General features: G+C 40.6%; 1 protein-coding gene across 4 annotated transcripts in view; it reads left to right on the forward strand.

Annotated features, from left to right (window-relative positions):
- Positions 1–21,404, forward strand: part of tmcc2 (transmembrane and coiled-coil domain family 2) — a 166,006-nt gene that overhangs the window by 50,339 nt on the left and 94,263 nt on the right. The window contains exon 1 of one of the 4 annotated variants that reach the window (XM_041195301.1): positions 8,353–8,477. The exons of the other annotated variants lie outside the window; for them this stretch is intronic. Coding sequence (XP_041051235.1) covers positions 8,442–8,477 — 36 coding nt within the window. The 5' untranslated portion in view covers positions 8,353–8,441. Of the gene's footprint in view, positions 1–8,352; positions 8,478–21,404 lie in introns of those variants that run through there. 4 annotated transcript variants of the gene reach the window in all.

Below are 21,404 nucleotides of genomic sequence, written 5' to 3' on the forward strand. Positions count from 1 at the left end.
AGCAAACCAGTCTCTTCATCCTAGCCAGTTATATAAATTGTAAAAAGTTCAGGCCCCAGCATTGATCCCTGTGGCGCACCACTCAAGTTACATCCCGCCAACCAGAAAAAGATCCATTTATGGCTACCCTCTATTTCCTGTTAACTAGCCAATCATCTATCTGTGCTAATGTGTTAGCCCCTACACTGAGAGCTTTTATTTTCTGCAATAACCTTTGATTTGGCACCTTATCAAATGCCCTCTGGAAATCCAAGTGCAGTACATCCACCAGTTGATCCACAGCATATGTGTCTCCTTCAAAGAGGTGCAATAAATTGGTTAAACCTGACTTCCTTTTCACAAAACCGTATTGACTCTGGCTAATTACCTGGATTTTTTCTAAGTTCCCTGCTATAACATCGGTAACAATAGCTTCTAACCTTGCCCCTATGACAGATGTTAAGCTAACTAGCCTGTAGTTTCCTGCTTTTTGTCTCCACCCCCCTGCTTTGAACAAAGGAGTTATGTTTCTATTTTCCAATCTAATAGAACCTTCCCCAAATCCAGGGAGCTTTGGAAAATTAAAACTAATACATCAGCTATCTCACTGGCAACTTCCTTCAAGTCCCAAGGATGAAGTCCATCAGGACCCGTAGATCCAAATTTTGGTCAATATCTCTTCTCTGGTGATTGTGATTTTCCTGAGTTCCTTCCTCCCTTCGATTTTCTGATTTAATTCTGTGATGTTACTTGTATCCTCTGTAGCAAAATACCTGTTCAATTCATCTGCTATCTTCTTATTTTCCATTATTAATTCCCCAGACTCACTTTCTGTAAGACTAACGCTCACTTTGGTAACTTATCATCTTTAAATATTTATAGAAACTTACTGTCTGACTTTGTATTCCTAGCTAGCTTCCTCTTGTACTCTAATTTTTCCCTCACTAATCTTTGTCATTCTTTGCTGTTCTTTATAGTCTGTGCAATCTTCAGAGCTGCCATCGGTCTTTGTGCAATTATATTTTTCTTTTGTTTGATACTGTCTTTAACTTTTTTTAGACAACCACGGATGATGGGTCTTCCCCTTGGAAGGTTTTTTCTCATTGGATGTATCTATTCTGTGTATTTTGAAACATCCCCTGCATCTCTGTTGACCGAACCCTTAACCTAAATTGCCAGTTCACTTTCACTAGCTCTGCTTTCATACCCTCATTAAAAAAAAAAGTTTAAAATACTAGCCTCGGACCCACTCTTCTCTGCCTCAAACTGAATGTAAAGATCAATCATATTATGATCGCTGCCTTCACTAGGATGTTATCAGTTAATCCCATCTTGCTACACAATACCATGTTTAGTATAGCCTACTGTCTGATTGGCTCCAGAATGTGCTGTTCGAAGAAACTATCCTCAAAACGTTCTATGTGATTGACTTTTAAATGCCCTCTGAAATGGCCTAGCAAGCCATTCAGTTGTAACAAAGCACAAAGCTGCTACAAAGTAAGCACTGTGGGTGTACCCACACCACATGGACTGCAGCAGTTCAAGAAGGCAGCTTACCACCACCTTTTCAAGGACAACTATGGATGGGCAATAAATGCTGGCCCAGCCAGTGAAGCCCACATCCCATGAATGAATTTTAAAAAATGAACTCGTCATCTGCGCTACCTTTGCCCATCTGAATTTTCCAATCTATATGTAGATTGAAATCCTCCATGATTATTACTGTACCTTTCTGACAACCTCCCATCATCTTTTCCTTTATACTCTGTCCTACCGTGTAGTTAAAATTAGGAGGCCTGTACACCACTCCCATAAGTGACCTCTTGTCTTTAACATTTTTCATCTCGACTCAAACTGATTCTACATTCTGGTTTCCTGAACTTGGGTCATCCCTCTCTAATACCATCATTAAGTAACAGAGCCATCCCTCCACCTTTTCCAAACTTCCTGTCCTTCTTAAATGCCATGTACCCTTCAACATTCAGGTCCTGATCCATGTCATCCTGAAATAGCTATCGGATCATACTTAGTTATTTCTATTTATCTGATCAGTTCATCTGTTTTAAATGCTACCAGTGTTAAGATGCAGAGCCCTAGTTTTGTCCTTATATTATTTTTGTAACGTCGAGCCTTATCTGCTGATTTACTCTTAGATTTGTCCTCTCTGTCCCTTCCTGTCATGGTCTGTTTATCATTTCCCATATTAGTATCTTTCTCTCTTGCCTTGACTCTACTCTGAGTTTAACACATCTTCCCAAATTTGATATCTTGTCCCCATTATTTAGTTTAAAGCCCTCTCTACTTGCCTAGATATGCGGCTTGTAAGAACACCAGCCCCAGCATGGTTCAGGTGTAGACTGTCCCAATGGTACAGCCACCACTTTACCCAGTACTGCTGCCAGTGCCCCATGAACCGGAACCCACTTTTCCCTCGCCAGTTTTTGAGCCATGAGTTCATTTCTTTAATTTTATTTGCCTTATGCCAATTTGCACATGGCTTAGGTAATAATCCAGGGTTCTGCTTCTTAGTTTAGTGCCTCACTCCTCATCCTGATTATGCAGAACCTTCTTCTTCATCTATGTTATTGGTCTCTACATGGGCCACGACAACTGGATCCTCCCCCTCTCCCTCCCACTGTGTAAGTTCGTCTTCAGCCCTGAGCAAATGTCCTGAACCTTGGCACCGGGCAGACAACATATCCTTCTGGACTCGTGCTCTTTGCTGCAGAGAACAGTGTCAATCCCCCTTACTATACTGTCCCCTACCATCACTACATTCCTTTTAGCTCCCCCCACTCCCACTTGAATGGCCTCTTGTACCACAATGCCATGGTCAGTCAGCTCATCGACCCTGTAGCCCCCACTCGCATCCAAACAAAGCTGACAGAAACTCAAACCTGTTGGACAATTGCAGAAGCTGACACTCCTGCCGTCTGGTTCCCCTTACCTGCCTCAGTTGCAGTCAAATCCTTCTGTCCCTGACTCCTTCCAAATCAGAAGACTCTATCCTAAGGGGTGTGACTACTTCCTGGTACAAAGCGTCCAGGTAATTTTACTGCTCCCTGATGCGTCAGTGTCTGCAGCTTAGCCTCCAACTCAGTGACTGAGCTGAAGCTCCTCAAGCTGCAGACACTAACTGAAGCACATGGGTCCATTAGCTCCCACATGCTGCAGTCATGAAACACCACCTCTCAAGCCATCCTTATGTGCTTTAATTACTTAACTATTTTATTCTATTTTTTTAATATATTTAATCCTAACCCAAATTCCTACATTATTTGAACCTTATGAATAGAGTAGCCCTTAACCACTTAGAGGATATTCATCAGATACTCACCAATCAGCTAGCTGCTTCCCTGTAGTAGAGCAAGAACCAATTACTGCAGGGTGGAAAAGTTAGAAAAAGCAAAGGAGTACCTCCCTCCCCTTCTCACTGAACTCCCTTGAGAAGTATTAATGAGGATTTTTATTTTGTGTTTTAAAACTTATCCACAAATGAGGCAAAAACAGTTGTTTAAACTCCAGACTTAGGAAATTCAATCAGGGTAAATCAGTGAATTGAAAATTTACAATATGCAATCCCAGGTCGTTCATGTAACATGAGGTTTTTTTTAATTAAAACCTAGGTGTTTCTTCTATAAATAAACCTTTACAGCTTTCCTTTAAATGGGGAAATCTTCTTAAACTATTTATTCAAGTTTTAGTTAATTACTTTGTAATGTTTGGGAGAAAAGTCTCCTGTTGTATTTGACTTCAGAAGAGCCTGTATGAACTATTGTCAGTTAATGCAATGTCTTAATTTCAAAGTTCTCATGTTTGTTTTCTAATTCCAAGATGACCTTGTCCTTCCCTATATTTGTAACTTCCTACACCCCTCTACAATCTCTGCACTTCTCCAACCCTGAACTCTTGCGCACCCCTGATTTTAATTGCTCCACCATTGGTGACTCTGCCACCTGTTGCATGAACCCTGAGCACTGGAAATCCCTCCCTAAACCTCTCTGGCTGTCTATCTCTCTCTACTTTTTAAGATGCTTCTTTAAAAACTACCATAAAACCTACCTACTTTCATCTGATCTATCACCTCATCTGGCTCAGCGTTAAATTTTGTTTAGTAATGTTACTCCCTAGTACAATAAAGGTGTGCAATTCATGCAAGTTGTTTTGTTGCATCATAGGGAATAAAATATTTCTCTCACGCACTTGTGGTTTAGACACTGGCCTTTCACCTCTGGAACCTGGGTTTAAATCCAGTCCAGATTGTTCTCGCCGGTCCCAGCTCTATGTGAAATAAGTCTGAGTGTGTAGGGAATGGCCCTAAAACACACAACGGTGTTTAATTTAACATTAATGAGGCTTGGTCATTGGTGGCAATCTCTTTTAGTTTAGCATGTCATGGACACAAGCCCCACTCTAGAGACCTTGGTAAGTAATCTAAACTGGCATTACAATGAAGTGCTGACAAGAGTGTCAAACTGTTGGAGCTGAGATTTCTCCTCGAGGGTGGATATAAAAGATCCCATGGAATATTAGAAGAGCAAGTGTTTTCCTTAATGTCCTGGCCAATGTTCATCTCTCAACCATCAGATTCTCTGATTGTAATCTCACTGCTGTTCCCAGGACTTTGCTGTGCTTAAAATGACTGCCATGTTTCCATCTAACATTGTCTACATGTCAGTTCTATTTAATCGTCTGTAAAATGCTTTGGGATGGCCTGACGGTGTGAAAGGTACTACAGAAAAAATAAATTTTCTTTTCTAATTTAATACTAAGTTGTCATTCTCACTCAGAGGCTACAGCATGATAGTTGCAGAAAGTGGCAAAATGCTACACTAACACTAATAGCTGCTTTCCTAAGGTAAGGTTGTGACACTTAGCTGCAGCTTAATATAGGGAGTGTTAGTCTGCATCTAAATGTGTTCGGCTTGACCTTGGTGTGCTCAGGACAGATGTTAACTGCCTGCAGTAGAAAGCATGTGATTCTTCTGTAGTGATATGCCTTTATTTTAAGGAACACAGAATTGGGGACAAAGAACGGTTTTAAATACACTATCACGTGATGGTCTTGAACTAACGTTGGTTAGATCTTTCAATTCTAGGACTGTGACAACAATGTGCATGTTAGCTTGCAATTGTCAGTCATGACCTATAAGTGTTGCTTACTAAATGGAGGTCGAAGATGTATAGCTCCTGTAGCCACTGAGAAGGATTTTACACTTGCTTTCTAGATAGTCCTCGGAGTGCACTGAACATTTCAGTGAAAATTAATTGCAGTTTATTTTCATATATTATGCTTGGAAACTTCAGAAAAATCGGGCCTAACATTGAGTTTATCTCATGTGCTAGGGGACTGGGGTTCAAATGACTTCTAAGCAAAACATCAATATTTTTGAAAGCTTCAAAATGTTTTCTTTAGCTTAAGTTACTATCACTTGTCTATGAGATGTTTTTGTGGTTATGTTCTGCATTGGATACTTCCTTTTTGCCTCCATTCTAAATGAAGCTACTGCATGAATGCTATTTGGAATTCATGAATCTCATTGGTAACAGCAGGTGCATAGAGATAAGTCCTTTATCTTTTCCTCAAGAAACTTAGAAAAAATCCAACCAGAGGACCAAAATGGCTGAGGGATGTCAGTGATAATCCCTTGCTCACTCAATGTCCATATGCACATACTACCCAGGAGGATAATACCCAGGAACAGGATTATATTTTACCCCTTTATCCATGCATACCTCAGTCAATTATGTCCTCGCCGAAAAAACAAAATACTGTGGATGCTGAAAATCTGAAATAAAAACAGAAAATGCTGGAAAAACTCAGCAGGTCTGACAGCATCTGTGGAGCGAGAAACAGAGTTAACGTTTCAAATCCCTCTGACTCTGCTTCGGAGCTCTTCATCAGATATTAGTGATTTTTAAAATTTAGATTTGGCAAACTTCTTTGGTACTGTTATGACCTTGGTGAGAGCAATGCACAAATCTTCTAGCTCTGAAGAAGAGTCAAACAGACTCAAAACGTTAACTCTGTTTCTCTCTCCATAGATGCTGTCAAACCTGCTGAGTTTTTCCATCATTTTCTGTTTTTATGTCCTCGCTGATACTAGCTACACAGACCAAAAATTTAGCTGGAAATCTTGCAATGCTTTATGGTACAGTGCTGCATGGAATTTTGCTTTTACCTGCTGAGCCATTTGAAGAATTATAACCCCGAATCAAATATTTTTGGTGATTTTTAACTTTTTTTTGGGAAGTTCAAATTTACTATCGTCCAATTTTGTGGCATTTTTCTTTCCATAGAATCTTTGAAAATTGTATTCAGAGCCTGTTACGCTGTCTTTATCTTCCACCAGGATCCTGGGACAGAAATCGTCAGAGGATTTTTAAAATTTACATTTGACTAACTTCTTTGCCACTGTTATGACTGGGGTGGGAGGAGTGCACAAATTTTCAAGCCACAGTACTCCGCAAGCCACACTGTGAATTTAAATGTTTCCTTTACTCACCAAAATGGCCAGTTGTGTATCTATACTTCTCATACCCAGAAAAAAGAGACTCTGACCAGGCTTGTTTCAAAAACTCATTGATTAATTTATTTTATAACAAAACTTCTTTTAACAAGTTGCAAATACTGGTTAACACACAATTGTAATCGGGAAATATAACTATCACTTCTGAAAGGATTCCCCCAGCGCAGGCACGCGACAGAGGTGCGCATGCACGCACACACACAGACACACACTCAATCACACATACAGATTGGCGTGCGTGCAGGCATGCACATGTGCACACACAAAGGAAAAACAGATCAAGTCTCTCTTGGACTTTGGAGCATGGGTGTTATAAAATAAAGGATAAAATCCACAGGGTCTTGACGCCATAGAGATGGAGTTCTCTCGTGTGAAGATGAACCGCTGGACCTGGTGGATGTCTGGAAGATCTCACCAACTGGCCTCAGATTTGCAGGTCCAAATGCAGAGTAGCTACACTCAGATAAGTGCTTTCTGGCTACAGGTTGATAGCCACACACAATTTTAGGCAAGGTCGAGAGTGGGATCCAGCTTGGGCAGCTTTCTTTCCTGACCTTGTTCCCCAACAAAACTGCCTTCAAAACAAGCAGGTTCACAACTTAAGATTTTTTCCTCTCACCCATGTAATTTCCAGCAAGTTACTAACCTTCCTTTTTAGTTTTTTTTCCTTTATCAATTAAAGTGATTGCAGTTCAAAACAAACAACCAAATCTTCCTCAAGTGCCATAAATATCAGGTGATTTCTTGGAAGAGGCCTGCTTGCTGACCATTTCATTGTGAAGTTATGACCTTTTTAAAAAAAATCCCAAGTTAGCATCCAGAGGTCCAGACCATGCCATGTCCTTCCTTTTTGTAAAAGAAAAATTCAGTCTTGAGAGATATGATTCTAACAATACTTCCTGTTTTCATTGCAATTTCAATTAATTATTTTACCCTTATGTCGAATGGTTTACAATCTCAGTATCGATCTCCTTTGTGAAGATTGAGTCAAAGCATTTATTTAGTGTCTCTGTTATTCCCTCACTCTCTGGTAGAAGATTGCCTTTTTGGTCTCTTTGTGGCTCTATCCTTCCTTTGCAAAGATACTGGCCCCAGCTCTTTCCAGTACAGCTCACTCCTGTTTCAGAACTGATCTCAGTGCTCCAGGATTTGAAATCCTTTTTCTGCACAATGCCTGTAGCTACACATTTACCCCACTAATTTGAGTAACATGTGGCACAAGTAATCATCTGGCACCTTGCATCCCCACTACCTCTACCACCTCAAAGGACGAGAGCAGCAGATGCATTGGAACATGGCCACCTGCAAGTTCCCCACCAAGCTACATACCATGCTGACCTAGAACTATATCACCGTTCCTTCGATGTCGCTGGGTCAAAATCCTAGAACTCCCCTCTTGACTGTGGGTGTACCTACTCCACATGGACTGCAACAGTTCAAGAAGATGGCTTACCATCACCTTCTCAAGGGCAATTAGGGATGGGCAATAAATGCTGGCCCAGCCAGCGATACCGACGTCCCATGAATGAATAAAATTTTAAAAAATTCCAAATGACCTCCTGGTTTCCTAACATGTTTCTTGACTTTTTAAAAAAAAATTCTTCACAATCTTAATTGGGATCTTTCCCATGTCATTGTAACTGGTCACATTCCTTCTTGGAGCTTTGGCACCCCATTATATTGTATAGCTTGCCACTTGGGAAATAGACACGCTATTCACACTGCAAACATATGGTTTTAGAAGCAACTGTCTGCTGTAGCCTTTTCCTGTGATAATGTCAGTGATAGTGACTGTGTTTGCATCAAGTCTTCCAGAATATCTCATACTAATCCTCTTGTTCAAGGGAAATACTCAATCCTGAGCAACAGCTTTCATAGCAGATAATAAATGGGACGACGAGAGATCCCAAGGCTTTCCTTTTTGCAAACTCGATGCCTTTGCATTATGAGCAATGGTGCTTCATCCAGGTAACTTCATTTACAATCAATACTGATCTTTCTGTACTTGTTATATTTTTACGGTGATCTAGATCATTTACTCTTTTGAAAGCCAATATTTTGTCAACTGACCAGAAGTTGGCACACATTAGCACAACACCTGTAAAAAGACAATGTAAGAATCATCAAAATGACAGTGCGAAGAAAGATAACCACATCTTTTATAAAAGCAAAGAACTGCGGATGCTGGAAATCCAAAACAGAAACAGAAATACCTGGAAAAACTTAGCAGGTCTGGCAGCATCGGCGGAGAAGAGCACAGTTGACGTTTCGAGTCCTCATGACCCTTCAACAAAACTCCTCCCTCACCCCCTACTCCTCAACCCCCTGCCACGGCACCTTCCCATGCAACCGCAGAAGATACAACACCTGCCCCTTCACTTCCTCTCTCCTCACCATCCAAGGGCCCAAACACTCCTTTCAAGTGAAGCAGCATTTCACTTGCTATTCCCTCAACTAACCACATCTTTTGTTTTGCTGATTTCAGTTTCCCCTTGATCAGAACTGAGATCTCTGAGAACTGTGCCATTTCTATTTACTAACCTGTTTAGTGGTGACTAGAAGAAAACTTGCTTATTTTTACTGCATTTCATTGCTCAATGTTCCCTGATATTTTAGGAATCATATCCCACCTGTTTTGTCACAAATTTAAGCCCTTGATAACAGGACTCTTATCAGAGGTTAGGATGAAAGGTTTTCAACAATGACTGTTTGGTTAATGGGGGAATAGATACAATGAAAGTTATTAACCTGTATTGGTGCTTGACCTCCATACTGGTAGACTTGCATGTTATAGAGTGAAACACAATTGCCTTCCTCAAAATGGAACAGTCTCCAGGATGAGTATATTCAATTACAAACAATTGATACTACAAGTATGGCTGGTAGATAGGGAACTAGACACCCCAGAGCTGAAGCAAACTTTGTTACTAGTTCAATGTTTGAGAGGTATCCAGTTGCTATTTTTATCAGATCTTCCATTTTGCTTTTTATACGCAAATTGGCCCACTTCCAGTTAGCAGGGTTAATGTAATCTCCAGATAGTACTTATGAGGTTTTCCATTTTGTGTGTGTGTGTGCAATTCTGCTAAATCTAGGCAAACAAATCAGGAACAGCTAAATTCTCTTAATGCCCCAGGAAATGTTTAAAAAGACAAAATCATTCGAACTATCCAATACAGTTAAAAGTTGTCAGCTTCTTTGAAATTGAAAAGCCTTAAACTTGCATTTAAAAACAGAGAGGCAGTTGATGTCATCAAACCTTTATGCCACAAAATGGCTTTTTTTTTACCAAGAACGAAGGGAAGAGCCAAATCCCTTTAGGGTATATCCTCAGCCAAGATTGAAAAGAGCAGAGAAGACGAAATATATCATTGATTGCATTTCTTGTGGAATTTTGGACTTTTTCCAGTACTATTAATCAGGTAAGCATTTAGATTGTTGTTTTGATAAGCAGGGTGAGCTGCCATTAAACCTACTTGCTGCTCTTTTCTCTGCTGTATTTGTTAAATATAGCCTAGGTTTGATGATTAGCCCTGAATCACATATTACTGTTTAAAGCTGTTTTAGATGGCCAACACATTCTTTTGTCACCGAAGATGACAGAAATTACGACATCTCTAGACCAGTGGTTCTCAAAATGTGGTGCAGTGGTCCATGAGGGCCCTCCAAATGGGCTGGTCCAAAATGCAAGTCATTGACACACAATGCCACGGCTGCCATACTAGAGGAGGCGAGAGCCATCATCCCCACTACTTGCGTGGCTTTACACAAACATACTTGCTCCTATGCGTGTGACATAAATTGTCATTCACGGGGACAATAACCATGAGGCTTTAGAAGCAAGCGTTATGTTACTGTTAGAACATAGTGTTGCAATATTGGATTTTCAAAACTTGTGGGGCTGAAAACAGAGGAGGAACTGGCTGAACAGGGAGCCCAACTTGAGTCTCAAGTTCTCCAGCTTGGAATCAGATGTAACCGCATTGGTGTCTCATCAAAAGCTGTGTCATTCTTCCTGTTAATTAAGTTTTTATGTGGTGGCAAGAGAAAGCAGGTGGGGCAGGACCGGTGGTGGCTTGTGGGGTCTCTTGTCCCACCTAAGTGGTCAACGGATAAACAAGTTTGAGAACCACTGCTCTAGGCCAAAAATATATATTGGCATAGCCTTCAACATAACAAAATACCTCAAGGAAGTTCACAGTTCTGTGTTGCACCAATCAGTAATAGAGCAGAAATTAGAGGTGTTAGTCAAGAAAGGTAACTGAAAGCAACAGAAGAAATAACTTTAAGAAGAATTTTTAAAGACAGAAGATTTTAGAACAAAGGGTTTCAGAGTGGGGGTGAGTTGACTGAAGACCATCATCATTTATAGGCTGGGAGAGGATTGTTTCAGTTTTTCCCTGCTAGCTAACATATGGAAAGATTGTTCGAGAAAAGGAAGACTTAGGGAGGAAAGAGACCCTGGATCATAATGAGCAAGATGCAGAAGCATTTGTCCATGACAGTATCAGTCCGAGTGACCGCTGCACAGTTGTTGTGGAGGCAAAGTCCTGTCTTCACAATGAGGATATCCTCCATCATGTTGTGTGGCACCACCACAGTGCTAAATCGGATAGATTTCGAACAGATCAAGACTGGGCATCTATGAGGCGCTGTGGGCCATCAGCAAAAGCAGAACTGTACTCAAATGCAGTCTGTAACCTCATGGCCTGGCATGTCCCCCACTCTACCTTTACCATCAAGCCAGGGGATCAATCCTGGTTCAGGAGGCATGCCAGGAGCAGCACCAGTCATACCTAAAAATGAGATATCAATCTGGTGAAGCTATACCACAGGACGACTTGCATGCCAGATGGCATAAGCAGCGAGTAATAGACTGAGCTAAGCGATCCCATAACCAACAGATCTGATCTAAGCTCTGCAGTCATGCCACATCTAGTCTTGAATGGCGATGGACAGTTAACCAAGTCACTGGAGGAGGAGGCTCCACAAATATCCCTATCCTCAGTGATGGGGGAGCAAAAGATGATGCTGAAGCATTTGCTCCAATCTTCACCCAGAAGTGCCGAGTAGATGATCCATCTCGGCCTCCTCTGGAGGTCCCCAGAGGCACAAATGCCAGTCTCCAGCCAATTTGATTGGTGGATCTGGAGTCACATGTTGGCCAGACCAGATAAGGATGGCAGATTTCTTTCCCTAAAGGACATTAGTGAATTAGATGGGTTTTTACAACAATCGACAATGGTTGTGGTTATTAGACTTTTAATTCCATTCTTTTTTATTGAATTCAAATTCAACCATCTGCCATGGTGGGCTTCAAGTCTCAATCCTCGGAGCATTACCTTGGGTCCCTGAATTGTCACTAGTCCAGTGACAATACCACTACGCCAGCAATTGCACAGCAATTAAGATTGGCTTTGGTCATAACAGTCTCCTTTACTCCTGAGGTGAGGTGAGAGTGACTGCCTTGACTTCAGGGCCACATTTGACCGAATGTGGCATCAAGGAGCCCAAGCAAAACTGGAGTCAATGGGAATCAGGAGAAAACTCTCCACTGGTTGGAGTCACACCTAGCACAAATGAAGATGGTTGTGGTTGTGGAGGTCAGTCATCTCAGTTCCAGGGCTTCACTGCAGAAGTTCCTCAGTGTGGTGTCCTCGGTCCAACCATCATCAGCTGCTTCATCATGACCTTCCTTCCATCATATTGTCAGAAGTGGGGACGTTCGAATGCTCAGCACCATTTGTCACTCCTCAGATGCTGAAGCATTCCATGTCCAAATGCAGCAAGACCTGGACAATATTCTGGCTTGGGCTGACAAGTGGTAAGCAATGTTCGCGCCACAAGTGCCAGACAATGACCAATCTAACAAAAGAGAATCTAACCATCGCCCTTTGAAGTTCAATGGCATTACCATCACTGAATCCCCCACGATCAATCCTGGTGGCTACCATTGACCAGAAACTGAACTGGACCAGCCATATGAATACTGTGGCTACTAGAGCAGGGCAGAGGCTTGAAATCCTGTGAAGAATAACTCACCACCTGACTCCCAAAGCCTGTCCACCATCTAGAAGGCACAAGTCAAGAGTGTGATGGAATACTCCCCACTTGCCTGGATGAGTGCAGCTCCCACAAAACTCAAGAAACTTGACATCATCCAGGACACAGCAGCCCACTTGTTGGCACCCCATCCACAATCATTCATAGCTATCATATTTGTATGTTATAGATGGCTCCCCATCTGAAACATGTAGGCATTCCAGCTACCCATCTCAGAACCCAACTTTGGCACCCCATGTTGGTTGGAACACCAGTGTCAAGAGAGCTCACTGAGCAGACACCATTTTTGAACTGCTGTTGCCCTTTTTTAGCTCTGAGAAAAGGGTGTTCAAATCAAGTTTTATATTGCTAATGTAAATATTTGGGTCATTTGTGCTAACTTTGGCTTCCAAAGTCTCTCTTACCAATTGGTTTTTATTTTGTTGTTGCAATTCAATCCTGGGTAACGTATTAGCATGGATTGAGGATTGGTTAACACACAGAAAACAGGACGTCAGGATTAATAGGTCTTTTTCCAGATTGGAAAGACCTAATTAGTGCAGTGCCACAAGGATCGGTCATAGTGCCTCATTTATTTACCATCTATATTAATGACTTGGAGGAGGGGGCAGATTGTAATGTATCCAAATTTGCTGCCAATACCAAACTAGGTGGGAGGGCATGTTGTGATGAGGACATAAGGAATCTGCAAGGGGATATAGATAGGTTGAGTGAGCGGGCAAAAACTTGGCAGATGGAGTTTAATCTAGCTAAGTGTGAGGCCATGCACTTTGGTGGGAAGAATTCTTATGATCCAAGCTGAGGTTACCCATGGACAAGCCTGATGTCAGAGTGGAACCCAGATTGATAGATCCTAACTTTTATTTTGATTTAGAAATGTGGAGAGTAGCTACTGAACAGAGGCATAGGAGTCAGCTGATGAACTTTTAACACAAGAATATAACATTTATCCAACAAGAAAAGATAAACAATGTTAGGACACTCCTTCACCCACAACTATAACTTTACAGATGTATACAGATTTATAAGGATAATGCAAGTTACAAAAGCTATCTTATACTCTAATGTTCACAGTAAGAACATAGTCCATGTAAACCTATGGTAGCCTGTCAGACACACCACATTGAAACCAAGCTACCTCAAATGGATGTTATGGATCTCTCTTCAACTCTCTCTGGACGCTTGACACACTGACCCAACCAGTCTCACTGAAATCTGTCTTTAACATGAGGGATTCCACTCTCCAGGACCTCGTCTTGGAATCTTCTCCCAAACCAACGTTTTCCCACAGACGCCTTCCAGAAGGGTTCACCTCCAGGGTTTCGAACTTTCCTTCTGATGTTCTTCTTCCCTGGGTCACCACATGCATTCAGGCTGTCTTCCATGCACTCCCTCTCACCAACTCAGCGTTAACAGTACACCACTGCTTCACATGCCCATGCCATAGAGTTACAGACCTTCAGTTGGTTCTTTGAACCTTCTTGCCTCTTGCAACCTATTTTCACTTTAAATCTGAAGCTTGGAGCCTTTCTCTCTGCCCCTTACTCTTAACTTCACTTAACAGGACCTTTTCCCAGTTTCCTGCCCTTCCTTTAACTAGTAGGTCTTCTTTGGACTTTTCCCTCTTCCAGTGTCCTGGATTTTTGGGGTTTTTCTTTGTTTGGGACCTTTTTGTTCATTTTGGGAAATCTGCAGTTCCCTCTCCGTGTCCAGTCTCTCTGGGTCCTGGCTTCAACTGAACTTAAACCTGCTATTTCTTTATTTCTGTGTGTATATCTTTGGGAGGAACCTGTCTACCTGCCCTCTGTTGCTAGGCAACAGCACCGTTCTTCCTACTCTTGTGTGTTTACTTTTACTTTATAGGGGTCGTAAATGTCTTATTAGAAATGCAAGCAGCCTTTTGAAGTGAAACTAAAACTCTATTTGACTGTTCTTAACACACAGATAAAGAAATACAAATCAAACTTAAACTTTAAAGGTAAATCTCATTCCTAACACCCACAAATACAAGTACAACTTACTTAAGCTATCTCTATTTCCTAACAGAATCAAAAAGTACAGCACAGGGGGATCTGTGTGTTCTTGTGCATGAAGCACAAAAAGTTAGCATGCAGGTGCAGCAAGTAATTAAGAAGGCAAATGGAATTTTGGCCTGTATTGCTTGGGAGTTGTAGTTTAAAAGTAGGGAAGTCTTGTTCCAATTGTACAGGGCATTGGTGAGGCTGCACCTGGAGTACTGGGTACAGTTTTGGTCCCTGTATTTAAGAAAGGATATACTGGCATTGGAGGCAGTTCAAAAGAGATTCACTAGGCTGATTCCTGAGATGAAGGAGCTGACTTATCAAGAACGGCTAAACAGTTTAGGCCTTTATTTATTAGAGTTTAGAAGAATGAAGGGTGATCTTATTGAAACGTACAAGATTCTGAGGTGGCTTGACAGGTTAGATGTTGAGAAGATGTTTCCACTAGTGGGGGAATCTTGAATAAGGAAGATACTCACTTAAAACGGAGATACGAAGGAATTACTTCTGAGGGTAGTGAATGTCTGGAATTCTCTGCCCCAGAGAGTTGTGGAGGCTATATTACTGACAATATTTAAAGGGGAGGTAGATAGATTTTTGGAATATCGAGGAGTTGAGGGCTATGAGGAGCTGGCGGGAAAGAGGAGTTGAGGCCTGGGGCAGATCAGTTATGATCTTATTGAATGGTGGGGCAGGCTTGAGGGGCTGAATGGCCTACTCCTGCTCCTATTTTTTATGTTCTTATGTTTTAGGAAATGCAACAGCAAAACAAGGTGTAAAGGAGATAGTGCCAATAATAGTTGGTAAAATTTGTTAAATTATCCTTTCATGCCAAAAGCACAGGGGATATTTGCAAGACCATTCTTGAAGGAAAAGACCTTTTTTCATTTATGTAGCTTTATCACATGCCTCAAACAACGAATTACTCTGAAATAGAGTAACTGTTGTGTCAGCAAACCTGTCAGCCGTTCTTACTCAAAGCGAGATTCCACAAACAGCAATAAGAAGAATGTTCAATTCAGTTTTTGGAGTTATCGCTTCAGGGAGGAATGTTGACCTGGACACCAGGAGAGAACCGTGCTCCTCTTTGAATAGGATTATGGGATCTTAGATATGCACATGAATAGTCAGTCAGACTTTGATTAAATAACTAATCCAAGTGACAGCAGCTCCGAAATTGATGCACAGCATTGGATTGCCATTTTAGCTTATGGGCTTACATTCCTGTTACAGGCTTCAAACTACAACCTTGTGACCCAGAAACAAGAGTGTTACAAACTAAACAAAGCTCGCACATAGATCACTGAATCTCTGTTTGTGTGTAGTTTGTTAAAATCAGAGGAGCATTAAAAATCTCCAGACTGCTTTTCTAAAGAAAAGCAAACAACAGCAAACACATCTTTGGAATAGTCAGTCCACTCGGAGGATATTGCTACCTGAAGGCAATTGGTACAGCTACAAAAACAAGAGAGGTTGGAAAAGGTTATCTGCATCCTGCACCAAAGTAACTGATTTGCACAGAGTCTTCACTCTGAATGAGTGTGTATGAGAAGTTGGATAATTCACCACTTTGTGATATCCTGAAATGAGAGACTTTGCACCTTCTGAGATTTTGTAGTCTCCCTGATGGATTGAATGGTGTCCTGTGCCATAAATGACTGATTCTACTGACTTAGTGTTTGGTGTGATCATTGAAGAAGCTGTAAAAGCATGATTTTTTGCACACAGAAAAGTCTTTTAATTTTATCAGTAAGCATAAACATCTTCAGGCTAGTTCATCCCCATTTTCCTCAAGATATCTTGCCTCTATTTTGACTTGGTGATCTGCTATCTATCAAGAATCTGTCATGATTCTTTTACATGACTGCAGCACAGCCTCACATGCTGGGCAGTGCTGCCAAGTATAAATTTACTGTTCTCCATTCAGCTGACAAACAGAAATCCTGCGGTGACGTGCATGTTGGCTTCCAATGATACACAAGAGGCAAGAGGCACAGAATTATATCTAAGCACAGGAGAATGATGTTAATAGACTTCTTTAACCATGCTCACCCAATTGGTACGTGTTACTGTCTTAGGAATTTTTTTGGTAAATGAAAAATAGAAAAGCAGGCTCACCCTACACTTCTGCCTGAAAAGGCTTTACAGCCAAGGCCAACCAAATGAGGCATTCCTCTGCTTCAAATAAAAGTGTTCCCTTCTTCCTTCATGATGGATCTGTTGTTGAAGAGGTTATTGCAGGGCATTTGTTCCTTCTTTGCTTTAGACTGCTGAGCCTGTTAAGCTTTCGTGTTTTTAGATATGTCGGTTTAACAATAAGCACTCTGTTCTAGGGAATTATAGAGCAGTACAGAATGGATTCCTGTTACTGAACACGGAAAGGATTGTTTGCAAGCCGTTCAATGCTACATTGCAGTACACAGAGATGGTCTGTGTACAGGTATGCTTTTTAGAAATGTTGGTGAAAGGTTGTGTGATTGGGGTTCAAAATTCAAAATTAGTGCCCCTTTGAGGTTGAAGGCAAGTTTTGTGGTTCTTATGTGCAAACTGCTAATAGTGCCTCTGAACTTGTAATCTGTCATTTATGATTATCTACTCCTGATCACTTTTTTTTTTAAAAAAAGCATCTGGCGAATATGGCATGAGCATAAGGCTGATTTAGAAACTCGTATCACAAGTAATTGAGTGCTGTGATAGGAAATTTAAATAATAGAGAAAATGGGTATTGAAATGTAGTCCATTTTTGATAGACTCCTGCCTAATTAGTTGGCTTGTATGAGGTGCATTAACGTTATGAATTGACTGGGTTTTGAACATCTCGAATGTCCATAACAATCTTAATTCTACTTTGTGAGGGAGAAATTGACTCTTAGTAACTTTCTGATCAGCTGAAAATTAATTTAAAGGATTAGATTGGGACATTTTTAATTGTTGATTTGAACTATGTCTTGAGTCTAACTCCTGACCTATGCTAAGTTAGCAGATATAATGCTAGGGGCACCATATTTGTCCTCAGCATCTGGGCAAAAGAAGGTAAAATTGCCCAGGCTTTAGCTCCAGATTGTTAATCTGTGGATGACTGGAAAGTCATTGGGGTGATGATTTTGGATGGGGACAGGATTGTGTTTGATTATAATAGGTTGTGCTATTGAATAGCTTGCTGACAAATGCAGCGATGGCCACTTCAATGTGGCTAGCGTCCAAGGAATTGTATGGCAGCAAAAATCTATGCAAAGGCATAATACTTGTAATGTTTAGTTACATATAAACTTCTTGTTGTCACAATTTAGTAATGATTTTGTGACATTGGCAACACCTGAATCTATTACATTTAATGGGTAAAAATGACATCTGCTATTCAGCCCACTACTAGTTGATGCCATGTTGTGAGTCACCTAAATCCCCGTTATTTTTATTTTCTGCAACAAGTATGCCTAAATTGCCGATTTTTTCCTCCAAGTCATAGCAAGCAAGGCCATGAGATTAACTGATTTAGGATTGAAGATGTTAAATATGTACCTCTCTTGATTTTTCTCCAGTGGTGCCTGCTGGACAGCATATGTGTGTGCACAATGAACACACACGATTGAATGGATTCTACGTCAGCCTTAGTTGTGATGTGGCTCCTATGATTAAATAGCCTTGTGCTCCCTGCCTCAGCTTGCTTATGATGATGAAGGGCCAATTGGAAGAAGGTACATGAGGCCTGTCAACGAAATAAGTGTGAGCAAAGACTACAGACCTATGCAGTGTATACATTTTTGTAGATTTTATAATACAGTGGAGTAATCTGATCTCCTCTTCACCTGTGGTCGTCAGAAGTCAGCAGACCTGCCCTTGCACATGTATTTCTATCTTGGCCCCTCTTCAGATTTGGGATGCTGCCATTGTTGCAATATCGTAATTCTTTTGTGTCACTGGTAGCACATAAAGTTTAATGAGAATGCCTGCTTCTGTTACTTGCAATAGATAACGCTAGTACCTTCTATTCATGCCTCATGTTTAACACTTTTTATTTCCTCTCCAGTGAGGCAAAGAAAGAGAATGTTGTCTGGTGCTATTCAAAATCTATAGTACAATTGAAAAGGCCAAGTTTCAATAGGGATCTTTCAGTTGTGCAGTGTTCGCAGAGCCATCCCTGCCTCTCTTGCTTTTTTTTTGTCAGTGAAATAATGAAGTCAGTCGTGTGGATGCTGGAACATAATTTTCATTTGAAGTGACCTAAGCTAAACTTGTCTTCAGGAGTAATGTATTTAGAATCGCCAACTTGTTGAGCAAGTGTAGAGCTGATAATGTCTCAGTTGAAGCATTTAAAAAGAAACTAAATCAATTTCTGTTTCATCAAAGAGCGTAGAATATGGGTTGGAGAATGTAGGAAAATATGCAGAATGGCCAGCTCAGGCCCTAAATCAGTAGCAAAACGTTTTTGTTCGTTTGATGAAATTGAATTGTTGCTAAATGTCTGAACCTGGGTTACGTCAACATGTGTGGCAGGCAATGCCTATATTCAGCCACCAGAAGTACTGTTGTCTATGCATAGATCACGATGGACCTCTTGTGGTAAACAACAGATAGTACAGCTGGCTGTCTCCATTGCATTTATTCTTAAAGTAAAGATTCAAAAATATCTAAGCCTTCTCACGGTAGCTTGAAATTTGTGTGGTAAAATAAGATCACAGTTTAGACTTTATTAATGCAAGCCATTAAGTTGTGAAGGGATCGTGCCTTCTGAAAACCTCTTGTTTCAATCACTCATGTTTTTATAGCTTCCTTAATCACAGGCGGTAATTGCACTGCATGGTACAGTGCTGGACCATACAGACCATGAAAGTCTAAGGTTCCATCCCCTGTCTGCGCTAACTTGGATAAAAAGAAAGAATTTGCAATTATATTTAAATATCTTTCTTCTCCTTTGGGATGTTGCAAAGCCTTTCACAGCCAATGAATGATGTTCATCGTTATGCAGTCAAACAGCCAATTTTCACTCAACAACGTTCTATAAACAAAGATTTAATAAGCAGCCCTATAATCTATCTTGGTAGTTTTGATTGGGGGATAAATGTTGGCCAGGAGACTGAAAATTTCTTTCTCTGCAAATAATGACTGAGATCTTTCAAATACATTTAACAAACAGATGGGACCTCAGTTTAATGTCTCATCTGAGATAGCACCTCCGACAATCTAGCACTCCTTTTTAAAATTTTATTTATTTTTTATTTGAATTTTATTTTTAGCACTCATTTGTTGTTGCATTGAATTGTTAACCTTGATTTATGTGCTTAAATTCTGAAAGTGAGAGTGCTGTCACTTAGTGAGGTTAACATTGCAGCAGGCTACAATTGGTGTCGTTACACCCCGGCTAGGGGAGGGATAAAAAAGCCAATGTTCCATCTTCTGGGTATGTTCCAGTAAGCCTTGGTGCAAAAATGTGCACACTTTAAAGCTTGGGAGAAAATTTATTTGGGCTACACTGTGAATTTCACAACTGAATTTCATGTGAAGAATGACAATTGAGTGAAGTAAAGGAGGGTGTCTATCCCTGGTGAAGCCATAATGCAGTACAGTTATTGAACAATTCCATCTTTGTCAATGGAGAAACAGTGAATGGCCTTGTATCCTTTAACCAATTAATGGCCAGGTCAGTCAGCCTAGCTTGATTGTCGCAGGCCACCTGATCCTGACATTTTGTGTCAATAAATAACAAGGTGAGAAAGTTTCTACCTTGTTTATCTGTAGACCACCATATTTTCCTCAAAAATATATAGACATCAGAAAAAAAACCTCAAATGTTGTTAAATTAAAATAGTTATGGGTGGGGGTATCCATGCCCAAGTAATATGTGTATTCTACCTGAGCTTGTTGCTCTTAGCTGTGTTGTGGCGGTCATGCATGTTTTAGCATGGCTGACTTATCCTATAAAGAACAAAATTGCAGCAGAACTGTGTTAATATTTAGAGAGCCAATGTCAGACCAACAGATGTCTCCAATTTAGATGTTTATAATATTGAAAAGTAATAGATGACTAAAGGAGCTTTTTATTCCCACTTTATTGATTATTCTAATGTTTCAGGTCGCTGAATGTGCTGATGTAGTGTTTCCCATACATGAATCATCAGCCGCATATGGCTAATTTGGATTTCCATTTGTCATAATTGAAGTTCTGACTAGTAAATTAAAAATGAATGGTTGAATGTCTTTGGGCATGTGATCTCATATCTGATGTATGTATGTGAACTTTAACCATTTTGCATTTGGCAAAATGGTAGGTTGAAAAGCAGCGAGTGTACCTTGACTGTTGAGTGCTTTACTTCCTCAGATACTGAATAGTGGGAGAAATTTCAGTAAATAAGCACAAGCAAAGTACATTTATTTGTATTATTTGAGTTGTACATAAGGTTTTTTGCTGGCATGATTGCACGTGGCTGAAGTAGCGTCATCGTTGCCTTACTTGTGACTTGTAAGCAATTTCTCTTGGACAATATAGCATTAATGCCATTGCATTTAAAGCAGGCAACTGGGCTTGAGTATTGCCCAGAAAGAAGCCCCAACTCTAACTTACATCACTAGGTATTGCTGAAAAAAGAGATATGTTGAAGCTTTTCATCTTGCTTTCATCAGGGCACTTCAAGAATACCAATACAAGAGGAAAACAACAATTGAGACCGTATGTGAAGAGTGCTGGTTGATTGGCAAGTGGACGATTGTAGAGGCGTTGCCATGGAGAATGAACCAGTTTATGGTGACTGACAGTTAACTGCTGAGCATTGTTTGAAATTTAAACCAGGCAGTTTGACCCTAATTGGTCAAGGCA

The sequence above is a fragment of the Carcharodon carcharias genome, chromosome 9 (genome assembly GCF_017639515.1).
Source record: "Carcharodon carcharias isolate sCarCar2 chromosome 9, sCarCar2.pri, whole genome shotgun sequence".
Lineage (NCBI taxonomy): Eukaryota > Metazoa > Chordata > Chondrichthyes > Lamniformes > Lamnidae > Carcharodon > Carcharodon carcharias.